General features: G+C 43.8%; 1 protein-coding gene across 1 annotated transcript; it reads left to right on the top strand.

Annotated features, from left to right (window-relative positions):
- Positions 1 to 541: 541 nt before the first annotated feature.
- Positions 542 to 15,573, top strand: LOC103772058 (synaptic vesicle glycoprotein 2B-like; the record flags this gene model as incomplete). Its single annotated transcript, XM_008939375.1, has 11 exons — positions 542 to 722; positions 1,350 to 1,501; positions 3,354 to 3,487; positions 4,238 to 4,327; positions 6,490 to 6,600; positions 7,719 to 7,807; positions 8,550 to 8,714; positions 11,188 to 11,321; positions 12,021 to 12,221; positions 14,227 to 14,386; positions 15,390 to 15,573. Coding segments are annotated over 11 exons (1,601 nt in total), but the record flags the coding sequence as incomplete, so codon positions are not given.
- Between the last annotated feature and the right edge of the window lie 792 nt (positions 15,574 to 16,365).

The raw sequence follows: 16,365 nt of genomic DNA, 5'->3' as shown, positions 1-16,365 counted from the left end.
GCTACTGGAAGGGCTCCCTGGCCATCCTCTGCAACCAGAGTGCCCAGCAGTGGTGTGAGAGGACTGGGAGCTGGACAGAGCAGGAGTAGCGTGGCTTGTGCTGCATCTCCTTGGCAGAGGCTGTGGTGACTTTTGCATGATGGTGGTTGGACTTTTGGCTTGGCTTATTCCTTCCTCCTTTACTGGGTCTCTGGCTTGGCTTACTCACTTCTTGGCTGCATTAACTACTATGAGTAGTTACATTGATCTGTTTGTTCCCCCTGCTGTTAACCATATCATAACTGTTCTGTGTTCACTAGAATTTGATTGTAAAGTCTGTATATGTTTTCTGCTGATGGACATATTATTTTTGCTGGGCCATGTGATTGGTAAAGCACACCTGAGAGAGCTGAACTGGGGGGGGTAGGGGTGAGTATCTCTACTTTATTGCATAGTATGCTTGGGTGACATCAGCTGCCATACGGGCGCTTTGAAATCTACTTCTACATTGGCTGCTATTTCCACTTGCTTACCAAACTCACTATCTCTCCCTTGCTTCCAGGCTTGATAGTCTACTTAGGAATGATGGTGGGGGCTGTCCTGCTGGGTGGCCTTGCTGATAAACTGGGAAGAAAGAAATGCCTCATCATATCGCTCGCGATCAACGCTGCCTTTGCGTTCCTCTCCTCCTTCGTCCAGGGATACGGATTCTTCCTCTTCTGCCGCCTTATCTCAGGCCTCGGGTGGGTAAAGGGTGGATCTCTCCCATGTCCTGGAGGAGTCTCATCACAGCCTGGCAGGCTGGGTGTGTGGGGTGGGAGGGGGAACACTACTTGGGAGATGTATCTCTGGTACCGAGCCAGGGTAGCACCGCTGTTTGGCACTTCTTGTTCTTACCTCGCTCCTGACCCTAAAAGCGTTGGAGGTAGGGAAGATGGGTCACTGATATTCTTCTGGTACTGCCCAAACTGTGCAGAAGGGTGAGGCTGATGAATGTCCACCTCGGTTTACAATCCTGACAGCCAGGGCCTCTAATGAGACCCTCAGCAGTTCCCATTGCCTGCCTGTATTTTGCCTCTTTAAAATGAGTGATCACAAGATAGCAACAGAAGATTTCCAGGTGAAGAGTAGGGCATTACACTGGCTTTATATAAACTACAGGAAATTTAGCTTTCAGAGCAGGAGAAGGATCTTGCTTAATTTGATATTTAAGGGAAGTCCAGCCAAGCAGAGGTTTGCATTTTTCCTACAAGTTTTACTTCTGTGCATTACGTCTGTAAGCGTCACCTTTCCTCCTTACCTGTGCAATTCTAAGTGTAAAGACACTGAAGAAGACTCATATTCTTCCCTTGTGCTGTGTTTCTCCTCAGTATTGGGGGATCCCTCCCCATCGTGTTTGCCTATTTCTCTGAATTCCTGTCTCGTGAGAAGAGGGGGGAACACCTGAGCTGGCTCTGCATGTTCTGGATGATTGGTGGCATTTTTGCCTCAGCAATGGCTTGGAGCATCATCCCACACTATGGTAATTGGTTTGTGCTTTTGTGTTCTGTCATCACCACGTTCCTGCATCACTACACTACCCCAAAACTCTGTGCAGGTAACATTAGTCAGTCCTTATGCACCCCAGCATAAACAATAGATAGCTGAAGTGCACACAAAAGTCTGATAAGTTTGCAGCATGATCGATTGCCTGATGATAAGCCTGTAAATAGGACTAATGAGGGCTACTTTGCATCAAAAGCTCCCAATATACACTTTGAATTATGCTACCAGAGCCTGAGCTCTTAATCAAAATGTCAGTGCATTCAGGGAAAACTGGACAGAGATGGTGTTGAAACAAAATTGATGCAATTGTCTAAAATAAGTTACTTTAATTGGGGAATTATTGGGTGCTATGAGTGACAGCAGTGAGGACAGCACATGCTCTTTTCCTTAGCCAAATGTCAATGCTCTTGGGGCTGTGTGTTTGGTGACACATCTTGCCAGAATGTGATGGGCTGAAGTCACATCTGACTTCACCTAAATGGGTAAGGAACAGGATGGGTTCTGTGCCCAGAGCTGGAATTGGGAGAGAAAAAGTAGATGGGTATACTCTGAAACATATTAGTGCTCTGAGGAGCAAAAATCATCATGTCACATGGTATTCCTTGTAACTCATGTGTATATCCTAGGAAAATATCAGAAGCAAATATCTACTGGAAAAGATTAATTCCCTCAGTGCTCTGTGGCACCAGCTGTTTGCAAAATCCTGTTTGAGGAAAGTAGGACAGGCCACAAAGACAGTGATGAAAAACACTAACATTTACCAATCTATCAATCCATTTTTACCATGTTTAAAATACACTTAGTATAAACAAATGTTCATGCTTATGTTTGATATGGCAGTGACTCTTGGAATAAATAGGCCAACTATGGTGGTGTCAGGTTGAAATAATCCCATTATCTGCAACTGCATTAGCTTTAAAAACACCCTCATATATTTATACTGCATGTATTTTTTTTTTTCAGATGACTTTTTGACATTGTGGTTTTATAGCTTCTCATTTTGATTTCCCATGTTCCACCTACTATTTTGGAACTTTGTGAAATGGATAGAACACCATGACTCACTCAGATGAGACCTCTGCAAAAACCATTGCTCAACAATTGCTTTATGTGAATAAAAATGTTTATAGAACAAAAAAAGAATTAAACATTCCTTCTGAGATTTAAGCCTAGAGAAAGTAAGTAGGGCAATGTAAAAACAATGCTATGCTTTCTAGTCCTTATCAAGGGAATACCTGACCTGGTCAGATATCAGGGAAAAAAAAGCAGGATAGGGAGAATCTCAAATGCAGAATTAGGATCTTGATTCTTCCAAGTTTGAATCCCAGCTCAGGTTTTGTAGATCTGGAAAAAAATAAACTTGCTTTCCTCATTTGCCTCCATAAAATGTGAAATACATGTGTGAGGTACGAGATTGGAAGGAGCCACCTCTAACGTGCCTCAGATCAGGGAAGGTGTAACCTTTGTAAGCCTTTTGCAACATCACCAAGCAGCAGTAAATTATGGCCCTGGAATTATTTCCTCAGCCCTTTCCCACCCTTACTTGCCTAGCTGCGTGGAGCTATTCTTATCACCAGATGATTTCTAAGCTTAAAGATAAAAGAAGGTTTTTAAAAGGCATAAACTGAGCAAGTATGTTCAATTTTTTGTAATGAGCATGAACTCATTTGCTGTTAACTACTGGAGCATGCTCTTGAGCCTCTAAGAGCCATCATTACTAAGAAGAGCAAACTTTCAAGCTGTCCCCATGTCATACAGAGCTGCTTCAGGACAGAAATACTCAGAATGCCTGGTCAGTATTTTTACTTTTTGGCTCTTGCTGTTTCCAGGCTGGGGGTTCAGCATGGGAACGAAGTACCACTTCCACAGCTGGAGGGTCTTTGTGCTTGTCTGCTCCCTGCCATGCATTGCCTCCCTGGTGGCACTGAAATTCATGCCTGAAAGCCCACGGTTTTTGCTGGAGGTAAGATGATTCATCTGAACGTTGCAGTCTGATCCAAGCAGAGCATAGCTGGTCCCTGATGTGTCACTGTCTGTCTTTTTGTCCCATCAAACATGCCTAGCCCAAGCTCAGGGTGAAACCCACTCCTACACGTCTACACTAGCTCCACAGATTGTTTAAACCCCAAAGACTGCAGACTATGGGTTCAAGCAACAGTGGTTACTTTTTCACTGCTAAATGTGGTACAGAAAGAAGGTGGTGAGGGCTGGGAATGTTTTAAGTCAGACAAAGGCATTTTGAAAACATCTCTTAGAGTCTGGGCATGTAACTACTGATCCTGGTGGAAAAGCAAAGAACAGAATACATTTTACTGAGTAAAATACATGAACTTAAGGAACATTAAGCAAGTATTCTTTAATCCCATGTCACAGATACGAAATGTGCTACTACCTAGCTCAAGTTAACCCTGCAAGTCCTCAGCAGAGGTGAGATTAGAGCCCAGGTCTCCTGATCCATCTCCTTGTCCTTCATTTGGCTTTCAGGCTCTGTTCCTGCCTTGGACAGTTTCAGGGTAACCCCATTTTCCAGCACAGAGATGCTGCACTCTGAATACAGACTGTGCTTTCAGCTCTGTGTTCAGTGCAGCCAGCGATGGACGTGTGCTTCTCTGCTATACTGGAACTCTACAGTTTATTTCTCATGGTACTTTGATAAATGACAGAGCTGGGAACTCCACCCTTTATTTGTTTTATTTTCCTTTGGTGTTTTCAGATAGGTAAACATGATGAAGCCTGGATGATCCTTAAGCAAGTTCATGACACCAACATGCGGGCCAAGGGTGAGCCAGAGAGGGTGTTTACGGTGAGTTTAACCAAACCACGAGCATGTTAAAAGAAAAAAGCTGGACACTTTTGTGCAGCACACCACCAGTTTATCCCTCCTTGGGACTCTTGCAACGTAACCTCCCCCAAGAATCAGAAAAAGGACTCTGGGATCTATTTTGTGCATTTAAAGTTAGATGCCAGTCTCTTTTTTTTCAAGAACTACTCTGGGACTTGTGGGGAATTGCAGTGAGTACTCTTTGCTCCTGGTTTACTCTAAGGCACATAGACCAGTGATTTTTTAATTACACACATCCTTAATTGGTCTTCTCTAAGAGACTAAAACCAAATAAGAGAGTTATTCATCATGTGGGAGATCTGAGTCACTCCTTTCTCCATTCTGGCTTCTAATCAAACTCTGATTAAACTTCACAGACCTTCTAATGAGCTTCCCAAACTCCACCTGCCTCATACCCAATCTTTAATCTCTCCAAGGGGAAGTGAGATGAGTGGCTATTACTCATTAGTCTGCTGCTTATTGTGAAAAAGGTCACATCAGTGGACTTCCTTAACAGTAAGATCAGGTAAAAGGTGTAAGCTGGGCTTAATTGCAAATTGCAAATTACAAATTACTCTGATTCAGTTGTAAACTCCCAGTGAGCCAGCCAGGGAACAGCTCTTGATTGATGCTTTTAATGATGAGAGGATGTGTGCTCTTAAAGAATGGAGGAAAGAGGATATGGTTGTGTCTTAAATCTCCTTTTGAGCAAGGAGATGGAGGCTCCATGTTCAGAAGGACTGTCACAAAACAGGGCCCCTCAGGAGAGATGCTTCAAGAAAATTAAAGCTGAATATCTGTGCACAACAATTGTGTGCAGGTTCAGGTAGGAAAATAATGAGCGTGTGTTATTTTTAGGCTACCATTTCACTATTATGAACCTTGACAGCAAAGATGAGAGAGACCATCTCTTTAAATCCCTACCTAGCTCTTCTGTAACACGGAGTTGGGATGGCCAGTCCTGCTGTGTGCTAGGAGGAAAAGAGGACTAAAACCCAAAAATTATATAAATCTATAAAGTAGGGCACTATGAGAGCTGAACAGGAGACTGAAGGAGCATCTGTACAGCACCCATTGGTGCTCACTACTCCATCCAACAGTGTCATGACTGCTATGGCAAGAGCTGGTCTCAGTATGGCAGCTCAAGGTATGGGACACCAGCTGAACCAACATTTACTGACATCCATTGGCACAGGTGGATGATTTCTGTGGCTGGTGTAGCACAGACTGTCAGATTTAGTGTTTCTCTGATAGGCCAGAAGTAGCCAGTTTGTGGTGAGTCACCTGGTACCAGGACACTTCCCAGATCTGACATTTAAGGGGTGCCAGCAAGAGGAACCCAGACTCCACAGCTGAGCCCAAATGCTCATTCATACTCCAATTTATTCCGTAAATTTCCACCTCCTTCTCATGTTTACAAACAGATCTGGTTTCCTTGAATATGTCCTTTATTTAACACTACTGAGCAAATATTTCCTGGGACCCATTTTTAAGGTTTCTTGAGCAGTGCAGTTCAGGTGTTCAGGGTTGAAAATTCAGGCTGTTTTGGTGAAGCAAACAGATTGCATGGTTTGGGCTCACTTGATGACAGGATGTGTTTTCTGATGCAAAGATTCCCATCTACACATTCATGTGTCATAGAGGTTCTGCCAGTGGTGCTTAAGAGGTGCTGAATGAGAAACATTCCTGCCAGCTGTCTTTGAAGAAAGAGATCCTGAGGGCACAGTTTGATGCAGATACAAGTGGTTGATCTTGGAGATGATTTTTACTATAATTGCCTAGTCCTAATTTCTAGCTGAAATCTAAGGAATAGAGAAATAAGGCAGTACACAGGCACATTACCCAACAAATGAAAGAATCAAGTGGATGTGATGCACTTAAAATATTTCATGGAAGGAGAGGGAGAAAAAGGATGGAGGGAGAGATGGATGAAAGGAAAGGAGGAGGGCAGGCTTCTTTCTATAATAAAATCTCCTGCTGTGATTTAATCAGTTAGCTCAATTGTTAGTGATAATGTTCAGGGAAAAGATAGTAAGGGATATTAGGTGGAAATGGTGCTCAGTAGACAATGGAATTTAAAATCCATGCAAGATCAAGCCTAGAAACTTCATTAGTTTTTTTTTCTCCTTTTTTTCCCCTCCCAGGTTTCCTATATCAAAACTCCAAAGCAAGTAGATGAATTTATTGAAATTCAGAGTTCAACAGGGACCTGGTACCAGCGGTGGCTGGTCAGAATCACAACTGTTTTGAAACAGGTAAAGAGAAGAAAACATCCCACAGGGGCTTCTTCTGAGCTTTGGGCTCCAGCAGCTCATTTCTTCAGGTCACTGTATATTGAAACCCTGACTCTCATTCAAAAAAAAAAAATCAGCTGGTGTTAGCAAAGGGCTGTGATTTGGTTGTGCTTTTGAGGCAGATGTGTGCATCTGCAGACTGCCACACTGCCAGCCAGGCCCCCAGATGCCCCTGGGAGCATCATGGCTGTGCAGAGCTTCCAGGACAAGCCACAGCCCCAAGCACTTGTTTCTCCCTCTGAGCAGAGAAATATTGATTCCCTCTCCCCCAATCCTAAGTGAATTTACCACTCGCAGTGGGCTCAGACTGCTCCTTGTTCCTGCTGTGACTGAGTTTGGAACAGTTATATTCTCTTTGGCTAATTTAACCTTGGACACATGCTATGCTACTTACCTCTGCCCATGCCAAACTTTGTGGAAAATCTTGGTAGATCTTCTAGTGTAAGAGGAGGAGCTTAAAATTAAGGAGAGTCTTTAACAGCAGTGCAGGTGCTATACTATTATTGTATTTATTTGGCAAATTAAGAACATCAGGTCTTACAACCCCTCATGTTGCTGGCAGTATTGTCTGCAACAGGTCTAGAAGAGCAGATCTTAGTCTGACTCCTGCTCTGCTCAGCTTCATCCCTGCCTGAGTTCATCCTACCCCTCCTAAAGTGCCAGCTGTGTTTGGGGGTTTGCTCTTCAGTGAGTTTTGGAGCTCAGTTTGAAAGCACCCCTGAGACCATACATATATTTTAAAAGACAAAATTGTCAGAGGGTCTGAGAACAGGCTCATAACCATATTTTCTGATATAAACTGAGAGAGACAGAGCATCAGCCCAGCCCTAGTCATGCACTAGCTAATGACAGAGGGCTCAGTTCAAGCACCCTGGCACGCAGCTGAAGAAGTGATCTTCTTGTAAACCATTTATTTCAATAAATTTAATCTTGAACAAACACTGCATACAAGCCACACATCTGACCTTCCCCCAGTGAACTCTTTTTAGTGACATGAAATTTGTCATGCACTCGGAAATTAATCTGTCAAGTGTCTGCTAGGGTGTCTTTGCAGCTCATTCCTTCTTGTGGTTTTGTAGGTCTGGGACAACGTGCTATATTGTTTAACAGCCCAGTACAGGATGAACACATTGATGCTGGCTGTGGTTTGGTTTACAATGGCCTTAAGGTACAGTACTTTAACTTCTCTAGGAAAATAGAGGGCACTCAGAGGCTGAATAATTATTTACACATTTAAATAAACTATTGCAGAATTAATCATGGTTTTATTATAAGGAGGTTTTGTGTGCTAAGCCTTGCTCTCCTACATGCTCTTGATCAATCTGTTTGCTTATATGAGGGTACAAGTCCTTTGAACAAATCAGGGCTTGAAAACTGGTCAGTAGGGCAGTAGTATATTGACTTGCTCACCTCTAGATCTTTCATTTGAGTTTATCCACACAAAAAAAAACTCACAACCCTACCCACTTCTCAACTGTTCCTTAATCTATATAAAAACTATTCAGGTGACCATGTAGCTAAACTACAGGTAAATTTTGCCTAACTCTCACTTAAACGTCACCCTTGCAGAAATCTGCCTTCTGGGAGAGCACTGAAATTTCTTTGAAAGGAAAGGACAGCACATTGCTGTATTATCCAGCCAAGGAGTCACTGTCGCTGAAATATAAATGACTTGTCCTGATTTTAAGTGAACAAAAATGGATTATTATGTTTGTGAGAGCACCTGGATATTTAAAACAAGGAGACACTTGGCTCAGTCCTGTGTCCAAGCAAGAAGTTGTAGGAGAGATGCATTTGCATTAGGAGTGGAACGAGTTTGCAGATTATGAAGTAGATGACTGGAAAAACACCGTGGTACTTGCAGTGCTGGAATCTTGCTTCTCTAATGTATTTCTCCCATCCTGCTGTAGTTACTATGGCCTTATTGTCTGGTTCCCTGATATGATCCGTTATCTCCAAGACGAGGCGTACGAATCCCGAGTGAAGATCTTTGATGAGGAAGAAGTGTCACACTTCACTTTTAATTTCACCCTGGAAAACCAGATCCATAGAAATGGGGAATACAGGAATGATAAGTAAGTCAACAGAACTCGGTTCAATGTCACTGAACTGAAAAACATTTCTAGAAAACACTTTTTTTTTTTTCTTTTTCCACCAACTTGACAAGTTGTTTTGGACATTCTGTGTCTCTCAAACCCTCAAGGCACTTTTCCACAGACCAAATATCCTTTATATCCTATTTTTCACGCACTCTGCCTCAGCTATTCCCATCTTCAGACCCAAGGGGATGCCTGTGAGGTTCTTGCCTCCCACCTGGCAGGACTGGACAGCAATGGAGACAGAGGTGGCTGCTAGTTCCTTAGCACACACTGACATCTACTGGTCTTGAGCAGCAGAGTCAGTCACTTGGAATCGAGTTGTCCTGCTGCTTCATTTCCAAAATAAAAGGCTCTTTTCCCTTGAAGTCCTCCATATGACTTAGCCAGATCTCCAACCTGCAGCCCATAGATGTGAGCTCTGCCATAGCCTGATGTGACTGTCCCACACGGGCTGGCATCTTCCCCCAGAACGACTCTGCCAGCTTCTCTTTTGGTGCTTTGAAGTCAGTGAAGTCACTCTAGCAGAACATCATTGGGTTTTTTTTTCCCTTTCTTCTCCCATTTGGGCTGGGCCTTGTGGTTTTCCTTCTGCATCCAGCACGGACCTCAATCACCCTATGTTCCACAGCAATATAAATCTATTATTACTTTTCTAAATCCCAATAAAATGGGTGGAAAAGTACCCATATGTAAATTTTGTGGAGATCCTGTTACTTCCCATAGGCTAGATGGGGTGTTGCTTCAGCTGCCTTGCACTGTGTGGGGAGGTCCTACTGGATGTTCAATGTTACCCAAAAAAAACTCATTGTTTTGGTCTTCACAGCTGAAATCATGCATAAATACCCAGCCAGGTTGTTCCTCTCACATCCGAAACTAGTTGTCTCCACTTCCTCAGCATACATCTGATATAGATGTTGGTGGAGGACCCCAGCATGTGTCCCCATGTCCTCTCAGAGACCTTCTCTGCAGCAACAAGCTGTGCGTGATGGTGCAAACCTAGCCCCATAATTCCTACTCCCTTGCCTATCGAGCAGCCAAACAGTGCCTGGTGAGAAGTAGATGGTGGTCAAATTCAAGGATTTGGGACCATTATGCCCAGGAAAGATGCTCAGTTTTCACTACCTTCTTTGAGAATTGAGGATGCTCAGCACCTTGCAGGATGAAGACATGAAACTATGATGTATGCCCAGAGCATCTCTCAATATGATTTATAGCTGTGTTTTCCCTCCAGCCCTTGGCTGTGTGTTAGAACTCCACTGAACACCAGTCCACTGCTGTATGACTTTTAAGGATCAATGTTAAGAAAGCAAACTGCAGGAAAAGGGCTTCTAGCAGCCTTTGGAAAGTAAATACATCACAGGCTATTACTGAGCAAAAGCAAAACAGCTTAAGTTTTGCTGTAACCTATAAGACCTTCTACATGGAGTGAAAGACTTGAATAGTCTTCTGGTGGCATTTTCTGCATTAATAACATCTGTTAGTAGCTTCAGTTAAGAAGGCCTGCAGTGCTTGTTTAATGGTGTAAACAGCCATTGTGCTAGACTGTGGCATAAGTGCTCCATTCAATTAACTTTCTGGGGCTATGCTAGGAGGCTTTTCATGTGGTGGCAGTCGTGGCCTCTGTAAATAGAGCAATAATCCTTGTTCTTAATAGCTCCTTACATCTTCCAAGCATGCCTGTGCATTAACAAATACATCTTCTCAGTGTCCCTGCACAGTTTCACAGGTAAATCAATATTGTGTCATCCTGCAGGCAGGCAGGTCAGACATGTCAAGCTTCCCATCAGAGGAGAAACCAATCGCCTGACACAGCTGATTATTTTTGGTGTAATCTGTTTTCATTACATGATAAGTAATAGTCCTCAAATAGAGATGGTTGCAAGCAGAGTTCAGATATCTCCCCATTCTCTTAGAAACCCTGGCATATTTTTTTCTTAAAAAATCACTTTGAGTTTAAACAACTTGTCAGAAGCCTTTCACCAAATGGCTCAGTGGGCTCCTGATAATGTCTAGTTTTATTTATGCTGGAGGAAAGGGCACAATAAGGAAGGCAGCAAGGTCGGCTCAGAAAGGAAATGTCATGCACTGAGTGAAATTATGGCTTCTTCAGATGGACTAGCACTGAACATGAAAGGAACTGTGTCCGCTCAGCCTTGGAAGCACATTTTCGTAAATGTAACTATTTTGGGGAGTAGAAAAACTGCTAATATTCCTAAAAAGCCCATCTCTCTTTAAAAAACACAAAACCTTCAAACCCTTCTTTCCTACTAAAATACAAAATATGTAAGGCTGAAGTTGGAAGGACAGTTATGCATTCAAGGAACGCCTTTCCTGTGAATGTCCCTAGAAATTGCCATTAGAGCTCTGTCTCTTGAAACAGCCATGGCAGGCTACATAGGATAGAAAATACCTCAAAGCACAAAGTGAAGTTCTGTTTCCTGCCCCACAGATTTATTGGCATGAAATTCAAGGAAGTGAGATTTGAGGATTCATTATTTGAGGATTGCTACTTTGAAGATGTGACATCCAGTGAGACCTTCTTTGAAAACTGCACCATCATCTCTACTGTCTTCTATAACACTGGTAATGGGATTCCCGCTACGGCCTCATCTCTGTAATTAGGAGGTGTTTTATCAGATTCTGGGAGAAAGGATGATAGGGATCTGTGTGTTTTTGTGTGTGGTGGGTAATGAGAGTGATGATGGAAAAAAAGTGATGCATTCGGAAGGAGGCTTCTCAGGTTGCTCCACCAGTGTTTTTAACCACATGGCTTCTGGTGTTGTTGGCTATTGCATAGCAAATGCAAAAATCTGTGCTCAAACCTTGGCAGGCTAAACTAATGCCAAAATGCCTGGCAGTTTAACAGCCTGATTCAATAAATTTGGCTTGATATAGGATTTTAAACATTCTGTGGTTGATGACTGTAAGCAGTAAAATACATATTCATTTATCTTGAAAAAGCTTTTCACCTCTACTGTAATAGAGAACCAGAAGGCCATGGAAGCCAGAGCCTGCATTGCCTGGCCTTGTGGCATTGCCTGGCTTTGTGCCATGGTGATACTGGTCCAGTTGACTCCACAGATACAGGGAGAGCATGAGCTTACACCCACCGTGTGCCAAGCATGCAGCTGGGTTTTGCCACTAAGTAACTCCCTGACTATTTCCATTCGGTGAGGGACACCTCTCAGATCTTTGACTTGGTTTTGATCCTGGCTCCTGTCACTGCTGTATGAAGGGGCATCAGCCCAACAGGACCAAGATCTTTGCCTCTTTCCTTTGCAGATCTCTATGAACACAAATTCATCAACTGCAGGCTCATAAACAGCACGTTTATGAAGGAGAAGGAAGGCTGTCACATAGACTTCGAGGAGGACAACGATTTCCTCATCTACCTGGTCAGCTTCCTGGGCAGCCTGTCTGTGCTGCCAGGCAACATCATCTCTGCGTTACTCATGGACAAAATAGGGAGGATAAAGATGATTGGTGAGTGGGGATGGTGGGTGCATGGCACAGGTTGTGCTCAGCACAACAGGGGCAGAGCTGAAGCAGGACCTTTTGGTGCTGTGGAGTTGATGCTGATGTTCGTAGACCGCTGTATAAATAAATAAACAAACAAACACTTTGCTTGTAGCAAATAATATTCACAGAGATGGTTTGATGCGGATACTTGACAGCCCAGGAGTTGCCTCTTTTGGTTTTCTGATTTTCAAATGGTTTTACAGGCATCTTTAGAGAGCATATGGTAGAATAACTGGCCATGTAACAACCAAGTGAGATGCTTGCCACCCTTTAGCATTGTGGGAATAAGTTATCACCTTATCAGCTCTATGTTTTGGTGTTGCTTCCTTCAGAGTTCAGACATTACTCTCCAGGTACTGTGGGAATCATGCCTCAAGGGACAGCCAAGTGAGTTTAATAAAATCAGGGATGTGGCTCAGGGGTAAGGAGTGGCTCACTCGAGCTCACTTACCTCTTCTGAGAACAGGAGGATGTTTAGGGAGCTTAGCCTCACCATCAGACAGGTTAGTGACCCCACCCCTGTGTCAGGAATGTGTGCTGGGGGGAGGGGAAAGTGGTCATGTGGTGAATTTGGAAAAGACCCAAACAAACCAGAGGGTCTGCGGGAAAGAAATGAAATAAAGCTGAATGAGAATCAGATTGTCCACCCTGCAAACATGTCAGCATTTCAGCATTTTCATTTGGAATTGAGATGACAGCTGGAATCCTGGATGCTTATTTCTTCTGCAGAATGAAAAGTAGAGGACAAAAATTAGGAATGACACGCTGAAATGTTTCATGATGGAATTTTGAACTGAAACAGCCTTCTGGCATCCCACCCGTATCACTCTGTTGAACATATTATTTCTGGTCAGCTTAATGTGAAAACTGAATTTCACTTCCGTGTTGTGTGCCTCGCTGGGACTTCAGTTTCATCATGTTCTGCTCAACCTTCTCCTGTGCCAAATGTCAGATCTCTTGGTGCACTTATGGTGACCCTAATGCTGCACTGTACCTCCTCAGCAGACAGAATGTCCACGTGGCACAGTGGGGGATGTAGTTTGGCCAAGGATTATGGCAGAGAAGTGGATATGGAGTCCTGCTTTTCATAGAGGCTACCACAGTGGCAAAAAAAAACAACTTAATGTCCAAAATGAAGCATTTTAGTTCCAGTTCAGCATCCAAATTATTTCAGATGGTGTCAAATTGATTCAAAAAACCCCAAGCAAACAAAAAAAAAAAATTGTTTTGGTTTCCTGGTAGTAAATAGAGATATGTCAGCAACAGCAGAACTTTCCAACCAAAGATACTTTGATTTTGCAAAAATTGCATCTTTCAGGTGAAAACTCCCAGTGGGGTAGAAGGCAGTGATGTAGCCAGTAATTTTTATGAATCTGAACTCTGCCTAACTAAGCATGAATGCTTTCACTTTCTCCCTTGGTGGTGTTCCTAAAATTATGACTCCTGTGCAAATGTGCCATGAAATCTCATGATGTTCTTATAATTAAAAGAGACCTCAAGTGCTCCGTGCAATTGACTTTAAATTATCCTAATTGAGACTATAAATGTGTCAAGTGTTTTCAATATGATACGAAATGTACCAGTTCTTCACTCAAAACTCAATCTGGAAAACCTTCACCATGATTCTTCCTCCTCGTTGACTTTAATGTTTACTTGCCTCTGCTCTTCCTGGGTCCATCTGGAAGTCAGAGATGCTGGAAACCTGCCTGGAAAAGCCTATCTTCAGAGTCTCTGCAGAGCAGGTCTATCAGCAAGCTCAGATGGTCATTGAGAACATTTTCAGGCTGGTTTCCAGCATCAGAGAAGAACAGATAGGCAGCATCAAGGTATTTTTGGGTTCTGGCAAATTTATTTTGTGTTGGGGTGGAACGCTGTCACTTGGGAGCCATCTTTATCAACAAATGTGTTTGCTCAGCTGTGGACAGGGGAAACTAGTGCCAATTTTTTTCTCTTATTTTCCCCCCTGCAGGTGGCTCAATGTTGATCTCGGCGGTGTGCTGCTTCTTTCTCTTTTTTGGGAACAGCGAGTCGGCGATGATCGGCTGGCAGTGTCTCTTCTGTGGGGCCAGCATTGCTGCCTGGAATGCCCTGGACGTCATTACCGTGGAGCTCTACCCTACTGACAAAAGGTGCTCAGAATATGTCCCTCTTTAGTCCCCTCCCTCTGACTTGGGCCACTCGTTCCCCTATGGAAAAAGTCAGTGCTCGCTCTAGAGGTGTAGTTTTGTTTTGTTTTGTTTTCACCAGTCCTTAAGAGTTGGGTATTTTGGATCAGCAAGGATAATTCTGCATGCATGGTGGCTTGATTGCAGGGAGTCATGTAAGGGTGTGGAAATTACAGGCATGGAAATGATGAGAGACTGTGATTTCCATGGATGTGCATGGAGGTCTGGCCTTTGAGACTGCATCCCCCAGCCTCTTCTTGTAGCTCATCACCGTGCCAACCTTCACCTCCACAACCTGGAGACAGCCACGTGCACAGAACGGTTTGGGAGATGAGGCAGCACAGGAAATTTTGGGAGAATATGCTGTAGATTAAATCTTTCCTTTAAAAAACGAGTAGAGGTAGCACTTGAGCCTATGGTCTAGTGAAATGTTGGGACGAAGGTTGGACTTGATGATCCTAGAGTTCCTTTCCAACCATAGGGATTCTATGACATCATTATAAGCCTTTTTTTGCCCTTTTCAGGCTGTTGGGGGAAGCCAGAAGGGAAGGAGAAGAACTGTGCTTGAAGGCAGCATGTTGTTAGGTGCTGGGTTAAGCAGAATTTGGAGGTTGTTTCTCTGGTGACAGCCTACCCAGCCAGTGCTTGGAAGGGCTTTGACAAATTCTAGAGCAGGTTGTGTTCTGCTATCTTTGGCAAGGGCAAAGGCTGTCCTAATGGCCAACTCTAGGGCTAGGGAGAAGCTGAGATGAAAAGGAGAAATGAGTATGCACAGTCATTCTCCTCATTCACACAGACATGCAAAAGTCTAGTCTGTATTTATCTATTTATTCTGCCTAGCTTTATTTGCCAGAAGCATAGCCTGGGCAACACAAGAGCATTCACAAAATTACCCATCCAGATCTTCTGTAGCTATGCCAAGAACCTCCCTCCTAACCATTGCTTTCTGCTTTTCTTTTCCCCACAGGGCAACGGCCTTTGGCATCCTCAATGGGCTTTGCAAGTTTGGTGCCATCCTGGGGAACTCAATCTTTTCCTCCTTTGTAGGGATAACCAAGGTGGTTCCCATCCTTCTGGCTTCCTCTGCTCTGGTGGGAGGTGGCCTGCTCGCTTTGCGCCTGCCAGAGACTCGAGAACAGGTCCTGATGTGAGCAACTGAGGCCAAGGGGGTCGGGGGGCAGGTGGAGAAGAAGAACAAAAAAGAGCCATGTTTGGAAAAATCAAAATCTCCATTTCTGTACTGTTCTTGATACCTCAAAGTGAGAGGGCAGAGGGAAAGAAGAGCCCAAAGGGATAAAAATGAACCCTCTAGATTCTGACCCTTTTACAGCCACGCCTGGTGCATGCAGCTACCACACACACCACCTGCAGAGCTTGGGTTTAATCTTGCCTACACTGGGAGTCCCCCCTTCCCCTCTCCACCCCAGTGCAATGGCACAGGACATGAACAGAAGCTTCCTGCATGTGTGCGTCGGGCAGGAGGACAGATCCTGACCCCGTGACACCTTTGCTGAGCTGTGAGATGCTCCCTGCCCTGCCCAGCACTCCTTGGTGGTTCCTCTCAGCTGTGCTCAGACACGACGGGTGGCAGGTAACAAACCTAGGGTAGGTGAGCTCCAGCAAGAGGGACAAGAGCTACAAGTGGGACTAGTGACCCTAGCTGGCTTCATTTTGGGGTTACCAGCTGATCTGCCTGGAAGAGTGAGTCAGTCCTGATTTCTGGAGGATATGAGGGTGGGTGCTCAGCTCTTTCAGAGGAATCAGGGTCTCAAAGCCCTTTAGTGTCTTCACTTGAGCATAGAGAATCACTAGGCACCTTCTTGGTCTGGGAGAGAAATATATACATAGTTTTATATATATATATATATGTATTTACACATACTTGTAAACATACTTGCACACCTTGAAGTTAGCAGCTACCAAAATTTACTTTTTTTTAACTT

This window comes from Merops nubicus, unplaced genomic scaffold (assembly GCF_000691845.1).
Source record: "Merops nubicus isolate BGI_N331 unplaced genomic scaffold, ASM69184v1 scaffold38894, whole genome shotgun sequence".
Lineage (NCBI taxonomy): Eukaryota > Metazoa > Chordata > Aves > Coraciiformes > Meropidae > Merops > Merops nubicus.
The sequence above is the reverse complement of the archived record's forward strand: the minus strand, read 5'-3'. Positions and strand labels throughout refer to the sequence as shown.